The 19238-nt window shown below is 36.8% G+C and overlaps 1 protein-coding gene across 5 annotated transcripts in view; it reads right to left on the bottom strand.

The window, feature by feature from the left end:
* Positions 1 to 19238, bottom strand: part of NFIA (nuclear factor I A) — a 369636-nt gene that overhangs the window by 344422 nt on the left and 5976 nt on the right. For all 5 annotated transcript variants that reach the window (XM_037136211.2, XM_053655552.1, XM_037136215.2 and 2 more), the window contains exon 2: positions 13952 to 14483. In XM_037136211.2, the coding sequence (XP_036992106.2) occupies positions 13952 to 14483 (532 nt within the window). The remainder of the gene's footprint in view (positions 1 to 13951; positions 14484 to 19238) is intronic.

The raw sequence follows: 19238 nt of genomic DNA, 5'->3' as shown, positions 1-19238 counted from the left end.
AATAACGAGTGAGAGCAGAGACTCATGGGAGGCAGGCAGGAAGACAGGGTTCCTCTGTATGTGCCATGCACCAAAATTTTCTAATGTCTTTGTATGTGCTCTCTTTAGTTTCAAGGTTAGTTGTGTTAACCGGTTAACTCAATCCAGAAAAATAATTTAATTACTTCATTTATTCCACATTTATCCTCGTTTAAATATTGTATCTATCATCTTGATTACAAATAAGAACATTCAAAATGACGTACAACACTGGGAAAGAGGATTTGCCAGAAGTACAAGACATTCCATAGCACTAGTCAGTTCCTTAAGTCCTGAAGCAGCCCATCGAGACTTCAGCTCCTACCTCCAAAAGTTCAAGGATCCAAGGCTGATACATTCATTTACTGAAACATCACCCTGGTGGGAATCTAGAACTGGGGATTCATTCCAGGTTTAAAGACAAGAAATCCTTTTACCAGATGTTGGACTTACTTAGACAAGGAGAATACTCTATAAAAATTTCCTTTTAAATAATGACTAATAATGACTAAAAAAAAAAACAGAAAAAGGCCGTTATATTGAAGACCCATAATTCTAACCTGAATATTATAATTTTAAAATATAGAGCATCAATTAATGCTATTTATTGTGCTTGGTTTTATTCTTATTAAATTAAAAATAAGAGATCGAAGAAAACAGAATAAAGCCAGATATGTAAAAATGCTGATCAAGATTATAAGAAAATAAGATACAGGGGGAAAAACAGGAAAGGGAGATTAGCAGCAAAAACAGAGGTTTTCAAACTTTTTAAACTTTTATTACTTGTAAATAATATACTCTTGAAGGAAACTTCAGATATTGCTAAAATTATCAGGTGAATTCTGATATTTGTATCCATGTGGCTTATTTAATTACACTCCCTGGCGGAACTAAACTGCTAACATCCAATGAACTCTACAGAGTTCGCCTCACTCCTCTTACTGACTGTGAAACAAAGAAATCTGTCTTGAGTTTCATGATGTCCCACATGTTACTGTGACTAATCCCCATCCATTTTTATTTACAGTGTTCAGATGAGTTTCTGTGACAATCCCATGCCCTTCTCAGTGCTACACACACATTTTCTGCTTTTTGAAAATAATCACTGAACAGGTCATTTGTTTTATTCTCTAGACAAAGAAAAGCTCACATATTTAATGGTTGGAGAGATACACTTCATTTTCAGATTAAACAACAAGCAGCGAGAACAGAGAACCAAAAAAAAATCCAGTATCCCCTGTTTGGGACCACCAGGTTGTTGTTGTCTGTACTGCATTTATCATTCAGACACAAGTTCTTTCCCATCACCATCTGCACACACTTTCCCCACAGACCCTCACACAAGCACATACTCACACATACAGGACCCTGTCCATGCTTCCCCTGTCCATGCTTCCTGTCTGAATGTATATCCATGTCTGTTTTCTTTTAACAGAAAATAAGGCAAAGCCCCCCGAGACCCCCGACCATTTAAAGTTCACTTCAGTATAAAAGTCTCAGGGTTGCTAACTTTCTTTGGAGGTGGAGCAAAAACAGAGATATTAGGTTATACTACTGGGACTCTAATGTTTTAGGAACTACTACTAACTGCCAAATGAATTCACCACGCTTGCTCTCCAAGGCCTTCCCTTCCTTACTGGTTTTCACTCCCTCATTCTCCTGCTGTTTAGTTTTCTATAACTCTGTTTTATACTTCAGGATCACTAGAAAGATGTTCTTTTAAAAAATAACACTTTTTTTTTTTTGTCTCACCAGCTTTCTTTAGAGAAAACATGCTACAGTGAACTAACAATCAAATAATGGAAACCACCTGTGCACCGTCCTGTGTCTGCTTGGATTTGCCTTCCATTCACACAGATATTTTTGACATAAGAAAACAAAAAAATTAACACTTAGGAGAAGTATCAAATGATAGAATTCCTCAACATACACCAGTTGCACAGTAGAAAGGCAATATCAACAATGGGTTCTGCGAATGTTTAAAACCTCGTATGGGCTATTGGTTAGAAGGATTCTAATTTTAAAATATCAATCTTAATTTCTGAGGAAATTACATCTAAGATGTATCAACTCATTCTGTAGTATTTTTAGTTTTGTATAGTTGGCACCTGGTACACAGTTCCTAATGGGGAGTAAGTGCTCAAAACATGTTTGCTGAACTGAGTTGCCAAAGACACCGTAGATTTTGTCATTAAAGGCAACCAAAATAGATCTTCTGTGCCAACTCCAAACCAAAAGCATCCACCTTGATTAAAATGATAATAACAACAGGCTACAACTGCTCTCCATTATGCAAGAATTTTCTATCTCTAGAGCTTTTGGGATGCATGGTCCTTGTATCCTCACCTATAAAATGAAGGTGTGTCCTCCAACACGTGAAATTCTAAATCTAGTAAAAAGCCAGAAAAAGCTCTAGTTTCTCACTACTTTTTAAACTTCGGCGTAAACAATGGCTTGCAGCGCTATTATATACTTCCAGAGAGCACTTTTGAGCCCATCCATAAATTTAGAGGTGGAGCTTAGAGAGTTTGATATATTGAGAAATACCATAAGTGTGAAAACAGGCCAGAGAAGGGTAGGACCTAGTTACCAGCCCCAACCACTTACTAACTGTGCACCTTGGACATGGTGCTCAGCCTCTTTATTTCCTCATCTACATAAAAGCAATTGTACAAGCTCCCTTACCTAAAATGGAAGGTTTATATGACAAGCTAATAAAATAACGTACAAGAAAAGCCAATTTAAATATTGTAGATGTTAACTACATGAGTCTGAGGTCTGACAGATCCAGCTTCAGTCCTGGCTTCACCTCTTACTATTGGCGTGACCTTGAGTGAGTCACTAACAACACTCTCTGAACCTCTGTTTCCTGAATAACAGGAGTAACCCACAACAAAAGTCGCCGAAGATCCCTCCGTGCCCCGCTACCCAAATTGAAAATTTTTCCAAAACTTGGAAGAGTCCAAAAGAAAAACAAAGTAGAAACAAAGAAACCCACATATAACCAAAGAAACCTGTATCTACAATTTAAAAAACCAACAAAGTCAGTCCTAAGAAAGAGCACCTAAATATGTGAAGTCCTTGAATTGGCCCAAGTGTTTAAAAAGTTTGCGACAGAGCGTCCTAGTACAACACCAAAATCACTGTCACAGCTGCTCTGTCCTCACTTTTAGACAAAGTTATTGACAGGAAAGGCCCAAACTGGGCATCTCTAAATGTGAATCTGTGTTTCTCTCCAATCGATCCGTTTCCCTCCAGTTCTGCTGTCTCATGGCTTGTTCAGCATCAGCCCTACGCCAGCACTCCCGAGGCTCAAGTGTAAATAAAGTAAAAGGCTATGTACAGGATCTGGCACAAATAACGCCCCCATTTTATTACACAATCATAAGCATGTCATTCTGTAACATAACAATATCACACTCAAGCACAGCATGTGACATTTTAGGTAAAATGTTCACATTAAAATTATAAATTATTACACCCATATTATTACCCTATCAACCACACCAAGCAGGCCAGACCCTGTATAATAAGTCCTCATATAGCAAAATTGAAAATGTCTCCCTTTGAAGAATTACAAAGCTTTCTGTCTGAAACCTCTGACCTTTCTAGAGAAATCAGAGTCACTGCAGTTTAAAAATGTAGGTGGTAAAAGTACAAAGGATTGCATTTATCCATTTTGCATGTTTGCCATCTTTTCTGAGAATGAGGGGTAAATATCTTTGGAACAATTAGTTCTTCAACCCTAACGTTTCAGATTGCAATATTCTCATTTTCCAAAGAACCATATGCATCCGGGGCCCAATGAGATGGTATTTTTCTGTTTATCTCTATCCCTCCTTCCATGTACAGAAAATCCAAAATACGTGAATCCCAGAACTTTTTTTCCAAAAAGTAAGACTTACTTCTATACGGTGAACAAGCCTAGAAAATAATAAAAATTCATCTGAATATTCTTAAAAACCTCTGTAATTCTTGATTAGCTAGGGAGGAGGACGGACTTCAAAAAGTACATATAAAAAAATTGACCTGCCTTTTGACCCAGCAATTCCACTGCTAGGATTATATCCTAAGAATCCTAAAACATCAATTTCAAAGAACCTATGCACCACAATGTTCATAGCAGCACAATTTACAATAGCCAAGAGCTGGAAGCAACCTAGGTGCCCATCGGTAAATGAATGGATCAAAAAATTGTGGTACATATACACAATGGAATTCTATGCAGCAGAGAGAAAGAAGGAGCTACTACCCTTTGCAACAACATGGATGGAACTGGAAAGCATTATGCTGAGTGAAATAAGCCAGGGGTTGAAAGACAAATACCATATGCTCTCACCTTTAACAAGAAGCTAAACAACAAAACAAACAAGCAAGCAGAATAAAAACAAAGACACTGAAATAGAGAACGAGGGGACAGCGACTAAAGGGGAGAGGGGAGGGACTTTAAGGGGGAAAAAGGGGAGGGATTTGGAGGAATAAATATGAAGGACACAGGGATGAGAACTGAGGGGGGTAGAAATGGGAGGGAGGTGGGAGCACAGGGCGGGGTGGGGGCTGGGATGGGAGAAATAGACAAAAAACTGTACTTGAAAAATAACTAAATAAAATTAATTTTTTAAAAAGTACATATAAAAGGAAAAATAATTCTTAATAAAAGTCTCTGTCACATATTAAGAGGTCATACAATAAAAGTACTGCAAAGACTATCTTTCGCTGACAGAACGTACAATAGTTACGCTGTTAAGCAGCATCGAGTTACAAAGACTTCATTCTCAGGAGTTACTTGAAACTACTCTCCAAAAGAGAAGCTCTACCATTTAAAAGAAGGGGAGAAAGAGACAACTAAATGAATCAAATGAAAACTGTAGTAACTTAGTAATATTTATATAATAGGCATCCATACAAAAATTGTGCCACAGTCACACAAAGACGCAGACAAGCTTCTGTCAAATCCTTATCCAGAATCCTTGCTTCAGCTGACACATTTGCAAGCCACTTATCTTTAACTTCCAATTACTTAATGCTAAAAATATGTTCTCAGGTATACACATTTTTCCATCAACAATATTTTAATATCTAATATTATGTATGAGTTGTACTCCTTATAAAAGATATTTATAATTTTCATCAGTAATTTGCTCTTACAGCTGTGTCCATACATTTCTTTTAATAGAATGTTATGAAGGTTAGCACGCACATACACAATATCTTAATTACTCATTCTAGAGTAAGCTCTTTAAGCATCTCCATTCTTCATTTGTTTGTAATGTTTAAAAATGCCATGAAGAAGGGCTTGATGTCATCCCAACACTGAAATCCATCTGTCTATGGCCCTCCTTTGACTTTGCTCCTTCTGCAGCCAAAATTTTCACAAAAGTTGAGAATTTGTCAACCTAAGAACTTGTAATGTCAGCTCCTTTGAAAAGCAATGGAATATTTGAAAGTGACAATGATGGGATCCTGTAGGTACAATATTCATTTCATGTAGAAGCTTAAAATTGGATAACTAATCCCTTTAACATTAAAATACACAGAATTCTAAATGCTCCCAATAAGGGAAAGAGAGAAGAAGCAGGCACATCAGACAGAAGAGATAGTTCCTGGTTTCCCATATTAAGGAACATGTCCCTAATTTTGATAATTGAATGAAAGTTGATATTGTAGCACCACAGTTTCTACTGGATAATAGAAATTGGCAAATTCCTTTCCCTACCAAAATATTACCACTCAGATCAAGCTATATGACTCACCACAGATATATCCTCCCCCAACAGCATGAACGTGTTGCACTACCCAATCATGGGCTGGCAAAATTACAAAATGAAATAAAATTGCCCAAACCATAGCAACAAAGACAACAGCCTGATAACGGCAGATGCTACACAGACATACACACCAAATTTTAAGTAGCATTCACTTTTTAAATGCTTTACTGTTCCTTTTATTTCATCTCACTTTTTTTAACCCATCCAGTATTTCAAAAATAGCAATTAAAATATTTATATAAATCATACATGTTCTAAACAACTTGTTCTGGCCTGGAAATTCAGAGGTTATTGGGACCATCATAATAAACACCAGAGGCATCAAAAGGCAAGCGGTGTGGGGAAAGGACAATGAGTCTGAATCCTTTTTTAAAATTCTAGTCCGTTTTTGTTTCCAATTTAATCATTTTTATTCATACATGTGAATTTTCCTCTTCCAACATAACTGATATTCAACAACTCTAACTTCAAGATTTATTAGCATTTCTTTAAAAAGTAAGTTATATTTCTATTTTATTCAATATAAGTTCCAGTCCAGCAGCTTAAAAAAATAAACCCTAGAAGAATTAATATGTAGAAAAAAATTAATGTAGTTTAAACTTATCTTGATGGTTATTTTTTTCTAGTTACAAATATAAAATTCATAGAGTGAGGCTTTGAGTTTTTGCACTAAAGCCATTAAGAACTAATTTTGTCTAAGTTTAAAGAAATAGATATAAGGACATTAAATAAATCCATCAATAAACTATTTAAAGGTATTAAGATAAAGCTTGTCCTTATTTTCAATTTTTCTCCTTCCTATTTAAAATTTTTCTTTAACTTTTAACTAAAAAGACTATTTTTGCTTTCTTTCAAATAATTATATGCAAGGCCATAATCAAAGGATCTTTATGAAATAAAGTAAATTTTAAATGTTTAAATCTAATCATTAAGAGAAGTTATAAACATATATATATATATCATGTATATTGGTAACTGTTTTAAAAATCCACCTAGTAAAATATTAGATGCAACTCTGATTTTTAATTCCCAATAGCTTCCTAAATTCATCTAACTTTGCCTTACCCAAACAATAAAAAATAAAAAAATCTTAAACCTTTGTCAAAATGCTTCTTTTCCTTAATGTCAACTTCCTAAAACACAACAAAGAACAAGTCATTCCGGATTTTTGACCCCCATCACTGACAAGCCCAAGACCATGTCTCCTTTGAACCAAGTGCAACCTCATTCTGTGCCTAAGAACTGAACTCCACGGTAAAATATCTCCGTGGGAAGGGTTTGGATTTTGACTTTTTATTTCCCCTTTGATTCAAGGTAGGTGTGTGATACCATTTAAATGACATCCAACCCCAGGCAACAGGATAGAAAGGATATAGAATGAGCCTGGATTTTATTTTTAAGAACAAAGGATTTGGAATCAGAAGGCCTAAGTTTAATCTTGCTCTGCACAAGTGACTTGGCCACTCTGAGACTTCATTTTCACCTGGACAAATAGAGAATGTATTATTTATTCACAATATTCTATGAAGTTTTAAAAAGAAGAAGAAAGAAGAAGCAGAAGGAGAAAAAGAAAGCTACAATGAAGGGCGAAACTCACTACAGTGCTTGCCATAAAATAGACACTCAATAGAAATTATTTGCCTTCCTTCTTCTCTTCCTTCCTTCCATCTACCTCTCAATCAAGGTCCAAAATATCTACCGCTGGGAAGGTATATAAAAGACACGAAGAGAAGTAAGTTTAAAGTTCGGAAAGAAGATTAAGCTGCTCCACTTCAATGTGCAGTTATCATTACCACCCTAATCACCTCTGGGTTTGGGATGAGCAATATATTATTACACGTCGAAGAACACCAACACTTGCCGAAATACTCAGCACAAATGAACTTCTTTCTCTCAATTTCATCTTATTTAGCTTCTTTTTACAAACAGAAACACCAAAAAATATCTCTGCCATGGAGTTGCCGCAATTTGGCATTGTGGATTTATTTCTTTGCCTCAAAAGCCATGTTTATTTCACTAAAATGGGAGGACGGATTCTGTTAGATAAAATGTAGTTTTCCATCATGGAAGTATCATAACAAAACATATAGCAGTGTTTTCTAATATTTGGGGAGAAACCTAGGGGAAAAAGTAATTTCTGTCTTTGTAGCAGATAGAGAATTCTGGTTAAGTTTAGGGACACTAAAGTTTGGATCAGTAATTTGCCTTAGTGACAGACAGCAGCCAAAAAGTTAACAGTGTAAATTGTCACCTTAAAAGGCAAAATGGTAACAACAGACATTCTCAATAGCCCGTTTTCAAGTTTATGCATGCCACAGTGTCCCTAATTGGACCCCTAAAAGCTAAAAAGATTTTTTGTGTACATTTTCTTTCTAAAAATCTGAATGGAAACTCTGAAAACCACCAATAGGATCTTCGTCTGAAACAAACTATGCAAAATATTATGGGGAGATGGATTAGAAAATCCTCCTCTCGATATCTTGCAGGTCACGATCTTCTTACAGTCATTACTTAAACCAAAAAACTTTTTAGAGCATCTCCATTTGCGATGGAGTTCACGGTTTTATGTTTCTCTTAACAAAGCATGCCAGTTCATTCATTCTCTTCCTCCTCCACCTGACTTCTTCCTTCTCTTTATCCAATCTCCCAAGGACTTACAATTTATAATATATTTAAAAAGCAATATCTAACCTCTGAATAACCATGGAGAAATTGTTGCTGAAGTGACAATAAACCAGTGTTCAGCACATTCACTGCATTCAATCTGTATTTTGTTTTTTTCCCCGATTCTAACCCTCAGAATTGTTTTCAATAATCTATATTAACATTTGTGAGCAATTAGAATTGTTGTTGCTTCTGTGCAAGTTTTAAAAAGCCGACAGGCTGTTCTGAGTCTTCTGGAAGCAGCTTGAGGCCTTAACCAAGTGAAACACCCAGTCCTACTGTGTACAGCAGTGACCACAACAAAGGCTGTGGTTTCTCCCACACTAGCCCTAAATAGGTTTAAATTAATGCTATTCATCACTGGGTGGAAAAGAAGACAAGGCAAATCCAAGCCAGCAGCACTGAGAAATTTCTTTACCAGCCCTCAAACCTCTTAGCCATAAATGAGCTGACCTCTGTTCACAGGTTTACTCCAGAACAACTCTTTCTTCTTATTCCTATACATTCTCTGCCTTTGAATTTCCTTTTTCTTCACTACATTCTAGAGAGAGGATATTGTTACTACATTCTAGATAAAGGATATTGTTACTATTGTCAAGTTACGCAGAAAACACTCACGGTCGGGAAATAAAAGCCATGTTTATCTCAAGTTGGTTGATTGTTAGTGTTATCTCCTTTGAAGATGTGAGAGACAAAAAGATAAATAAATTTTTCTGAAATTGTGAGCATGTACTAATGGTTTACAGTAGATCAGTCATCCACAAAAATTTATCATAAGTTTAGGATTAGAGTTGGAATTTGAGATAGGGTGGTATTTACTCTATTAATTTCAAATATCACTGTATATTAGTCTTACTCCTTTTTCCAGACATAGTTTATTATTATAAATCACAGAAACTAACCGCACAACTTTCCTATGAGGGAGTTTTTATTAAGATACTGACAAAGTTTAATTACATAATCTCTAGCCCTAGACTTGAGCATAAACACAGACACACATACACTTGCTAACAGAACATAAGGAATATATTTTAGACATGCAATAGTGCCATAAGCTAAGGTTAAGTTACCCCAAAATTAAGAAATTATTGTAATTAATTTGGCATAAAATTATAAACTGTAAGTCTTTACATTAGTAATTTAAAATTTTTTACAATAATCATTTTATATGCATTTATAACTTTATATATATAGTTACTCTCTATTTAAAGTACCAACTTTATTTTTTAAAAAAAGAAATCATTCCCAGTGCTCTAAACAACACTCTGTTGCAGCCTGAATGTGCACACACATGCACATGAAGCACACACATGCTCATACACAGATACTCCTAATCTTACACCTGCTCTGAAGCAGTAGGAAGTGAATTCTCAACCTGTCAACATGACCATCTGGTCTATCTGCATATCACGGCTTTCTCTATGACTCTATGAAGGAATGGCAATCACGAAGCCAAAATAAAACTAAAATGCACCTAAATGGGAGTCTCTCTCCCTCTCTTTGTTGAAATGGAATAATATGTGGCATAACAAAGCAAAACTCACAGTAATGTAAATAATGTCAAATGAGCATTCAGGCCAGCATAATTAAGTGAACAACATGGCACAGGTGATGTGGTAATCAGTAACACTGCTGTACAGGTTTACAGGACAGGTACCAGAATTCCGAGACACTGCAACAGCTCTTTCAGTGAGTGACGGGACCTCTGCTATTTCTAGTCCAAGCAAAGCTAAGTAAAGGTAGTAACAGGGGTAGCATGAAAGCAATCAGTAACTGTTGTACTAAAACATCGCCATGAAGAAATGTTCACTTCGTAACGTAAGTGCTTGTGCTACTACCATTAGGACAAATTCAATTTTCTCTCTCACTGGTTAATTAACAATCACAGCAATTACCTGACAAATTTTGGTCATTTATTGGTCTTTCAAAGTGAATTTAAAGACTACTAAAAATACTTTCCATCTTAGAAACTTCGCCATCTGCAAAAAGTAAAGGTGCTCATGTGATTCAGCATTTGGGCCCAAGGCCCTTGAGAACTAGCGCAGGCCTAAATTGAATTAAACATAATTCTCTTAATTTTGGTTTTTAAACATCTCTACACAGCTGCCTCAGAGCTTTGGTTCTACCCCACGGCAGGTAAAAACTACCAAAACTAAATTGTGACAATGTCATTCTACAGCGTAGATAAAGCAACCTACCTCTATCCAAGAGATTAGTTCTGTAAAAATCTAACCTCTCACAAAATTTAACAAACTCAATTAAAAATCTTCCAAAAATCTGATTACATTACCAGAAGTTATACAGAGCAGTTTAAAAAAAAAAAACTCTCCAGAAAGTTCTCGGTTGAGTGCCTACTAATGAACAAAGGTTAACTTTATCTAAAAGGTCAAATGCCTGGTGGCTAAGGTTATGACCTTAACAACTTAAATTGTGACCTTGCCACGTGCCGGGTATATTGTAGATTCTGATACAGATCATCTGGTAAAGACTGGTCATAAATTAGCTTTACTGTTACACGCCCACAAAGAAAACCATTTGCCTCAATACCATAATATCTCCAAGTTGTCATATTGTAGAAGGACAGTTCAAACAAAGACCAAACTAAGGGCACAAAATGACTTTACTCTTTTATATTTTCTACAAGATGAAATTCTCAGGCTTTTGGAATCACTCTGATTTCGTTATACTTGTTACAGTTTATCAGCCACAAAATTCACAGTTTGACTGCCACTGGATTTAAAGAAAAAAATGGAATGTAACTTATGTATTGTATTTTAGTGTCTCGATAGGTCTTAGAATAAATCACCGCTGCCTTTTAAAAAATGATTCTTCATTAGCTTCCAGCACTTACATGTGTGTTCTAAGATTTCAACTTCCCACCCAACAAGAGAACAAGGAATAAAGCAATAATTGTATACATTTTTAGAAGAAAAAAAAGATGTCATTTCTGTGGCCATCTAGGGAAAAAAAGATGACTTTGGGGTAGAAAACAATAACTGACATTTTAAAAGAAAGAGCGGGGGAAGCACACTGTAGGTGAAAAGGACACAATGGTTCTGGCATGTTTCTTGAAGCACGTTTCAGAGTCTCTGCCTCCTGCCAATACTGGCAAGTTCTCAAAACTTTTAAGGAGGTAAAAACATTGTTTAGTGTTTACAAATCTTCAGTGTTATAACAGATGCTTGTCAAATCAGTTGTATGTAAGTTGACCAGTCTACCTCGTACTTGTATTGGCAGCTTCCCTTCCACAAATAACAGGTCTCTAGATCCCTTAAATCGAATTTGAAGTATTTTCAGACAAAAGGCCCCTAATATTTTCTTTTGCAATCACCCTGTTGCGCACACAGAGAAGCAGCCATTACTGCACTCCAGTAAAAGCCAATGGCCTGGCACTTGGCTGGCATTCAGGCCTAACAAGGGATTCTGGGATATATCAGGAAAACCAAACCAAAAGGTAGTCTGATCCACGTTGCTGTCAATAAATCTTTCATAAGCAATAAGGAGGCTAACTCCCCTAGGCAATCCTCTACACATTTTACGAACATCACCCTTCAGGTGTGGGAACAACCAGCAACTGTTAGCTCCAGGACTTGGAGCAACAGCACAATAACAGTGTCAACAACGAGAGAAAGAATGTGCGTGCAATGGCAACAGCTAGAAAGGTTGCAGCTCTTGAATCCACGGGAAATGCTCGCTGCTGAAACTTAGAATAGATGCTGCTCACACTGATAAAAGCACAACAGCTATTTCGTTTTGATAGTACTTTGCAAGGAAGTAAACACCCCAATGCCTACCACCTGTTGGACTCTCAATGGGCAGTCAGAGCATTTATTATACTTTGTAAGTTACTTACTTTCTAAATACTGAAAAGATTAAACACATTTTAAGGTGTGCTCCCTGAAAGCACTCAGAACACCTATACTGCTTTTGCACGTTGCCTTTCCTTATCAGAATCTCCACTTACACAAATAAATAAAAAAAATTTAACTCGCCTTTTTAAGCACAGAAAACACAATATCAACAACACGATGGAAAAGGGCTTAAGAAAGGACTACTTCTCCTGGGTAGAGGTCACTTGGGAGTTGCTGCTTTTTCATTTTCACCACCGAAAACTGCTAAAGCAACAGGCACTTCTTATAATTAAGTATACATTTTCAGAAACCCAAATATTTGAAACACTTACATATCACATCTTCTAAAATACTCATCTATCCCCTGCCAACAGAATGCAAATGATGATGTGACATGCCTGCAAAGTTAATTTCTCCAGTTTCTTATGTAAGGACAGATGGATAACAAAAGTTCTCTTTCTAAAACATATATTGAGAAAATAGTAGCAAATAGGATTTCAGCTGATTTCTTTAAAAAAATAGCTTGCACTTTTATAGTTAAAAATGTTTTGCAAGACAGTGCAGCATTGATTATACAGGTAACATCGTCTCTGTCCTTTGTGAGAAAATACACAATTCCATGAACCCCAAAGCGATCTACCGGTAGGACTCCACAACCCCTTTCCTTCCGTCTGGCTCAAGTAACTGCCGTTAAGGTGATCTATCAAAACCGATATGTACGTATAAAAAGTCAACAAGTTACACAAGACCTGAGCTTTCGTATAACACAATGAGCCTTTTGTCCGAAACAAGACGAAAGGAACAAAGTAAAAAATGCATTATTTTATCTGGTCCGCAGGACTTTTATCCTGAATGCCACTCTAAATGCTGTAATATGCACAGGTAAAACATGCCTTGAAAACAGCCCTGAAACAATAAATAATTTTATTACAAATCAAAGCAACTCACTAAACCAATTACCAATATGGATTTCGCAATGTACTTATGCACTATATAGGTTGGTTACTTTTCAGGTTAACCTCTCTATCAATTACTTAAAGAGTTGGTTTGCTTTTTCCCTTAGCTATCTTAGACAACACTAAAAGTTCTTACATATAAAGCTACTAAGGTTGTATATTAATGTAATTCTTTTTCCCTCATAAATGATCAGCAATTTGATAGTAATCCTACCTCCAACCCATTCTTAATTAACAAGGGGTTCAGGAGGTCCCAGTAGGTTAAACACACTGCCAGAAGAAAAGCAACCAAAAATACTGCTTCGCTACCAAATTAGACGCTTTTTAACTAGATCACCTGCCAGTTAAAATATACACCCTTTATTACAAGGGTTTTTATGAGGCTTCTCTCACCCATCATCAAAAAATGTGATCTAAACATATCGCATAACTGACTACCCAACACCTCTGATAACACGAGTTGCCCAAAGAACTCAACTTAGTGTGACTTCTCTCAAAGCTATGCTTTTCCACTGAACGCAGGTGGCGCCTCAGACACAGAGGCTGTTCTGACTTAGGCCCACCTTTGAAACCGCATCGTCTCTACGGACATAGCCTGCAAACTTAGGGCATTCAGAAATGGCCCGGCACATACACGGATCGTCAGGAAAGAAACACACAAGCAAGTGGAACAACTTCTCCCCATCACACTTACCTGCTGCATGCACAAAGTATGCCAAATATAAATCGAGTTCCTTAACAGAAACCCCTATGTGATGGGGCTGGACACAGAGCCCTGGATTAGAGCACTGTGGGGACTTTACCAGGCGCTCGCCATCAGTACTTTCGAGCGGAATACCTTTAAATAAAATCACCATAACCAGGTCCAACCTCCAGACTTTATCTGCCTGGCGGAGGCAGTCAATTCTTCGCATCTTGCCTTTCTGGTCTGGGTTGGAAAGAACACAACACGGAGGCTTTTTCCCTGTAACTGTGAGCACAAAATCCTCTCGGTACTCAGGTCGGATATCTTTCCGTAACTTGGCCAGAAGTCGAGATGCCCACTTTTGCTTGACCTCTGGTTTTTCACTTAGCAACTCATCCTTCACGGCTCTCTCTTCTTCTTTTGACATACGCTTTTCATGTTTTTTGAAGTATTTTCGTTTTCGGGCCTGCAGGTTGAACCATGTGTAGGCGAAGGCTCGGACGTGGGGCAGAAGTGCTTCAATGAAAGGATGAAATTCATCCTAGAGAGATAAATAAAAACAAAAATATGACCACACTGAAAACAAAAGAAACAACTTTTTTTTCAGCTGATCGCCTTTAAAAAAAATCTTTATTTCACTTGAAATTTGATGCAAGACGTATACATTATCAAAGTTGTATATAGAATCCCTATGGGAAGTCCAAGGAGGAAAAAAGAAAACTACCAGCATCATTTCTCACAACCTAAAGGAGAAAATTGCTAAAAATTAAATAATGTGTTGGTATATTTACCAAGGTGTCCCACGTTCTACAGTCAGGCTGCAGTTGCAAATCCTTTAGATAGTAAGTCAAGTTTACCAAAAATGCTTATAACAATATATAATCTTAACCCTATTTCAAGGAAGTCACATCTAATTTTGCTCCAGCCTTGACCTCACTACTTGTAGTACAGCCAGGGTTCGGCCGCCAGATTGGCAAATCCTAAACATTCAGATGCCAGTCAATGCTGATGGAAGTCTAGGAGCAAAAATCCTCTCTGCAATCATTTAAAATAAAGACTTTCCCTCTAAAAACACTGCATATAGACTGTAATCTGTTTCTTAGCCATTTTGGTAACATCTTAATTCCTTTTTAAGTATTATAGTTGCACATAAATATTTTTAGTCAAAAACTTTGGAAAATATGTCAGGGACCATATAGAAAAAAAAAGGCATGAATCTGATATTTATCAGACTAAAATGAAAGATCTATGTCTAAGATATAATTGCTGATACTGTGGGAATAAAACAAAAAAAAAAGGAGGGGACAAGAAAAAAACAAAGAAAAGTGAACATGCCAGATAGTAAACACAATGCAACATTGAGACAACAGTGTGGCAACTAAATACATTTAATTTACCGACATGATTGTGAAATGCCTTCGGTAATGATCATCCCTAAAACAGGGAATAATTAACTTTTGAAAATAATATTTCAGGCTCTTTCTTGCAGGGCAAAAAAGAAAAAGAAAACCTGGCATATTAAACATTTACGAGACTCCAGGAAAACCCTCATAGATGCCTTTTAAAATTCAAGTCATTTGAAAATAAAATTGAATTTAAAATATTTACACTTTCTTACTGTTTTATTGAAGATGTTTGAATCTTTTACTTGACCTTTTCTTAGTAAATATAAAAATTAAATTGAAGAAAAATTAAACAGTAACCTCCACAAAGCTTTCTGAGTACATCTAACTTTTGATTAACCAACCCAGACTAATCTTACATAACTTCTCTCTGACGCGCAACCCCCCCAAAAAGATAAATTATTTACTTTCAAATAAATGAAGATTAAAAAAAATCAAAGAGATACTTAATGACTTTTTAAAAGAATGCACGACGGACAAATATTATAAAATTCATTCTTTTTCAGTTCATATTATCCATTTAAACATATACTTTGGAAGTAAAAATAACAGCAGTGTCCAAAACATTATTACTATTAAAGCAGTTATTCAATTTTTCAATGTTCAAATGTAAACTGAGTGGTTAAAATCGGTAAACTATTTTAACAATAGAGTCTGTTAAAAATTATAAATTATAATCAATCAGCTAAACATTACATATTATTGTTTTTTAAGTATATGCTAATATAATATATAATAAATCATTTCAATAAGTGACATTTATTTTTTTCTTCTCTGAACAAATTTCAGGCTCTGTATTTCAAGTTGAGCTTGCAAACTGCTCTTTCTCAATAAAAGAATCCAAGAAGAAGTCAGCTCTTATAACATGTGAGCATTCTTTAAGAGGGAACAGAGAAAAATAAATAAATACATTATTCCTGACCAAAAATTAGCATTTTAAAATTTCTGATGTTTGAGCATCTTTGTTATCGCCATACTATAGAAGGGACAAATGGGGTTGAGGGGGGCAATGTTCAAGTCACAGTTTATCTAATAAGGTGCACGCCACACCGCAAAGCATTAAACATTGCTAAGTATTGAGCTCATCCTTGGAATGCTCCAAAATTTGGGGTCTGAAACAGTCCCTCACATTGACTGATTTTATTACATACACAGGACGTGCTAGAGACCGAGGCTGCAGTGGTATTCTGTAAAGAGCTACTGGAGTCTACCTTAACAACAAAGTGAGCTTCCACCAAAAGGAGAATTTATTTTTAAAGTCTTGACCCCATATTATAATGCAAAGAATAACACAGCTCCAAGCAATTCATATTTATCTTAAAAATTTATCTTATTAAAAACTTGATTAATAAACATTTAAAATAAATATTCTAATGTAGCATTTAAATGCTCAAAGATACTCCCAACACGTTTCTCAGATTAACTGCGAACTGTACTCATTCATGTTCAAGAGGATTTTGTTTTCCTGCCAACCAAATGCCCATATATCTCATCATAAAAATACTGAAATGAGGCCAACTATGGCGACTAATCATTAAGAATAATCTAAGTCCCCAATTTTGCATCGAAAGTATTTACGTCTTATATATCCCAAAGATTTCAAGAATGTGCCAATAAAAGTGCACAGTATTTTGTATAACTTTGCTCACATGCACAATTTAAGTGCTAGTCATCTTTCTCGACTCATAATTAGAAATATTCCATAATGTCAGAACTAAAGATTATCATTAACTTGTAAGAAATGTCCAGGTGTAGCATACATCAGTTAAAAAAAAAACCAGTATGCCTTTACAAATCATGTTGTTGCACACACAGCCACAAGGTATGTATGAATTCAAAATATTCAAAAGAAAACAAAGAATATTTTAAATATGTACTTGGTGAGAAAGTTACAGGCCACCAATAAAAACAAACCTAAAAACCTGTTTCAAAAGCAGTATGACTTTGAAGCAGCACCTTAAATATTGATCAGTTTGTAAGTAAAGCAAGTTTAAGAACCACTGAAGGCTGGTATTTCTGGGACTCCTTTCAAAGGTTGACATATACATTTCTACTGTTATCATTCCGTGGCCAGGTACATGATTTGGTTATGATAGGCCTAGATATTAAAATAAGATGTACTACATTTTTTTCTGGCAAACTTTAAAAAAACTGCACACATGTATTTGAAGTTTATTCTTTCATTTAGAGTATTTTTATCATGATGCTTACTGGACTTTAATGACGAATAAGCTACCTAAGTTTTCCTTTTTAAAAACTGGCCTAGAAGCTCTATAAATATTCCAGCAAGTTAAGCAAATCGTAAGTCAATTTTTAAAAGAATAAATCATAAAATATATGGCCCTCATTTGCTAGTTAGTGTACATTTTCTTCACAAACTGTTACACTAAGTAAGCATTTCTCTTACTGGTGTTTCCAGAAGGCCTAGTGAATGTATCGATCACACTGCCAAATGTGATTTTTTAAAAAACTTTCTTAATGTGATAATAACTCACCAACCAGAGAATCCAACTTTTTATAAATGCCTAACTATCCCCGGGGCCTGCACAGATACACAGGTATCCACCTATGTGCACCATCCCAAAATATGAATGTATCTTTTCGGGAGTTCATTTGAGAAGACGCTAGTGTATCCTACTACTGCAGCACACTGGTATTACCTACAAATGCTATGTGTTGCAAACTTTTGCTAGTTAGAACTTCAGTCTTTGAATCTCAGCATTTTCACTGTAGTTCTAACTCATTCAAATGGTTTTGCACTTTGCATCTTATCCATATGCAATTGTGAACCTTGCCAGAGTGGTTGGAAAAGTTTCATTCCATACTTCCACAAGTTACTAAAATAGGAACTTCGAAAGTTTGTTAGAGAAAAATAAAAAATAAAAAAGCTCTTACAATAACTAAAAGCAACTGCTATCCATTATTAATGCTAGGCCTAAATCCCAGACAGACCATTTCGACATAAAGGTGCATTTAACAGTCTTCGAAGATCAAATAACCTGCATTTTTACTGTTAGATACTGCAATTCGAAGGGATGTCATGTGGGAAATAAATCCAGAATCTAGAAAGGAGCGAGAGAAGAAGAAAAAAAACTATTGATACTTTTTAGCCTTCCAGAAAGTATTCCGGTTAAACCGTTATCTCCTGCTAAATGAAGGCAATTTGTGGTAGCAGGTTTTTTATTTTTTTTTATTTTTTTAAGAGTGGTGAATAAACATTTTAGATGAAGCATACAACTTCATGTGGATGATTAATGGTCAGATCGCAACGTACCAAAACAGTGAAGGCTCAGACTTTTTTTTTTTTTAGCGCAAAATCACTTTGACTTCATGTCTTTTAGTGAAGAGAAAATAAATAATATATTCAAAAGGGACCAGATTGGGAGCCATGAAGTAGCAATATTTTGCCTAGGGGTGGTGCAGACAAGAAAGGGATGGAAAGGGAGGGCATGGGAAAGGAGGGGCGCTGGGGCGACAGAGACCCACGCTCCGAGTTGAGTCGGAGGGAAAAGTTGCCCCTGTCCTGCGCGCGGAGCGTCCCGAGTCCTGCGGCGGCGGCAGTGGCAGTGGCAGTGGCAGTGGCAGTGGCATTGGCAGAAGGAGGAGGCGGCGGCGGGGGGAGCCGCGTCCGGCCCGGGCCGCTGCTTGGGCTCGCGGCCGGGAGCCCAACTCCGCCCGGCGCTCCCCGGCCCGCGGCCTCCACGGCTCTGCGCAGCGTGGGCTCGTCCCAGCACCGAAACTTTCACTCGGGGAAGCGAACGGACCCGAGCGACGAGGAGCTGGCTCCACCCGGCTGGCGCTGGGGACGCGCGTCCACGCAGCCCTGCTCCGTGGAGCCCAGGGGCCGGCTCGCTGCCGCCCGCACGCGTCCGAGGGGCGCTGTCCGGGCCGGG

This window comes from Artibeus jamaicensis, unplaced genomic scaffold, assembly GCF_021234435.1.
Source record: "Artibeus jamaicensis isolate MK-2021 breed Jamaican fruit bat unplaced genomic scaffold, CSHL_Jam_final scaffold_1019, whole genome shotgun sequence".
Taxonomy (NCBI): Eukaryota; Metazoa; Chordata; class Mammalia; order Chiroptera; family Phyllostomidae; genus Artibeus; species Artibeus jamaicensis.
Note: the sequence above shows the minus strand (reverse complement) of the source record. Positions and strands in the feature narration are given on the sequence as shown.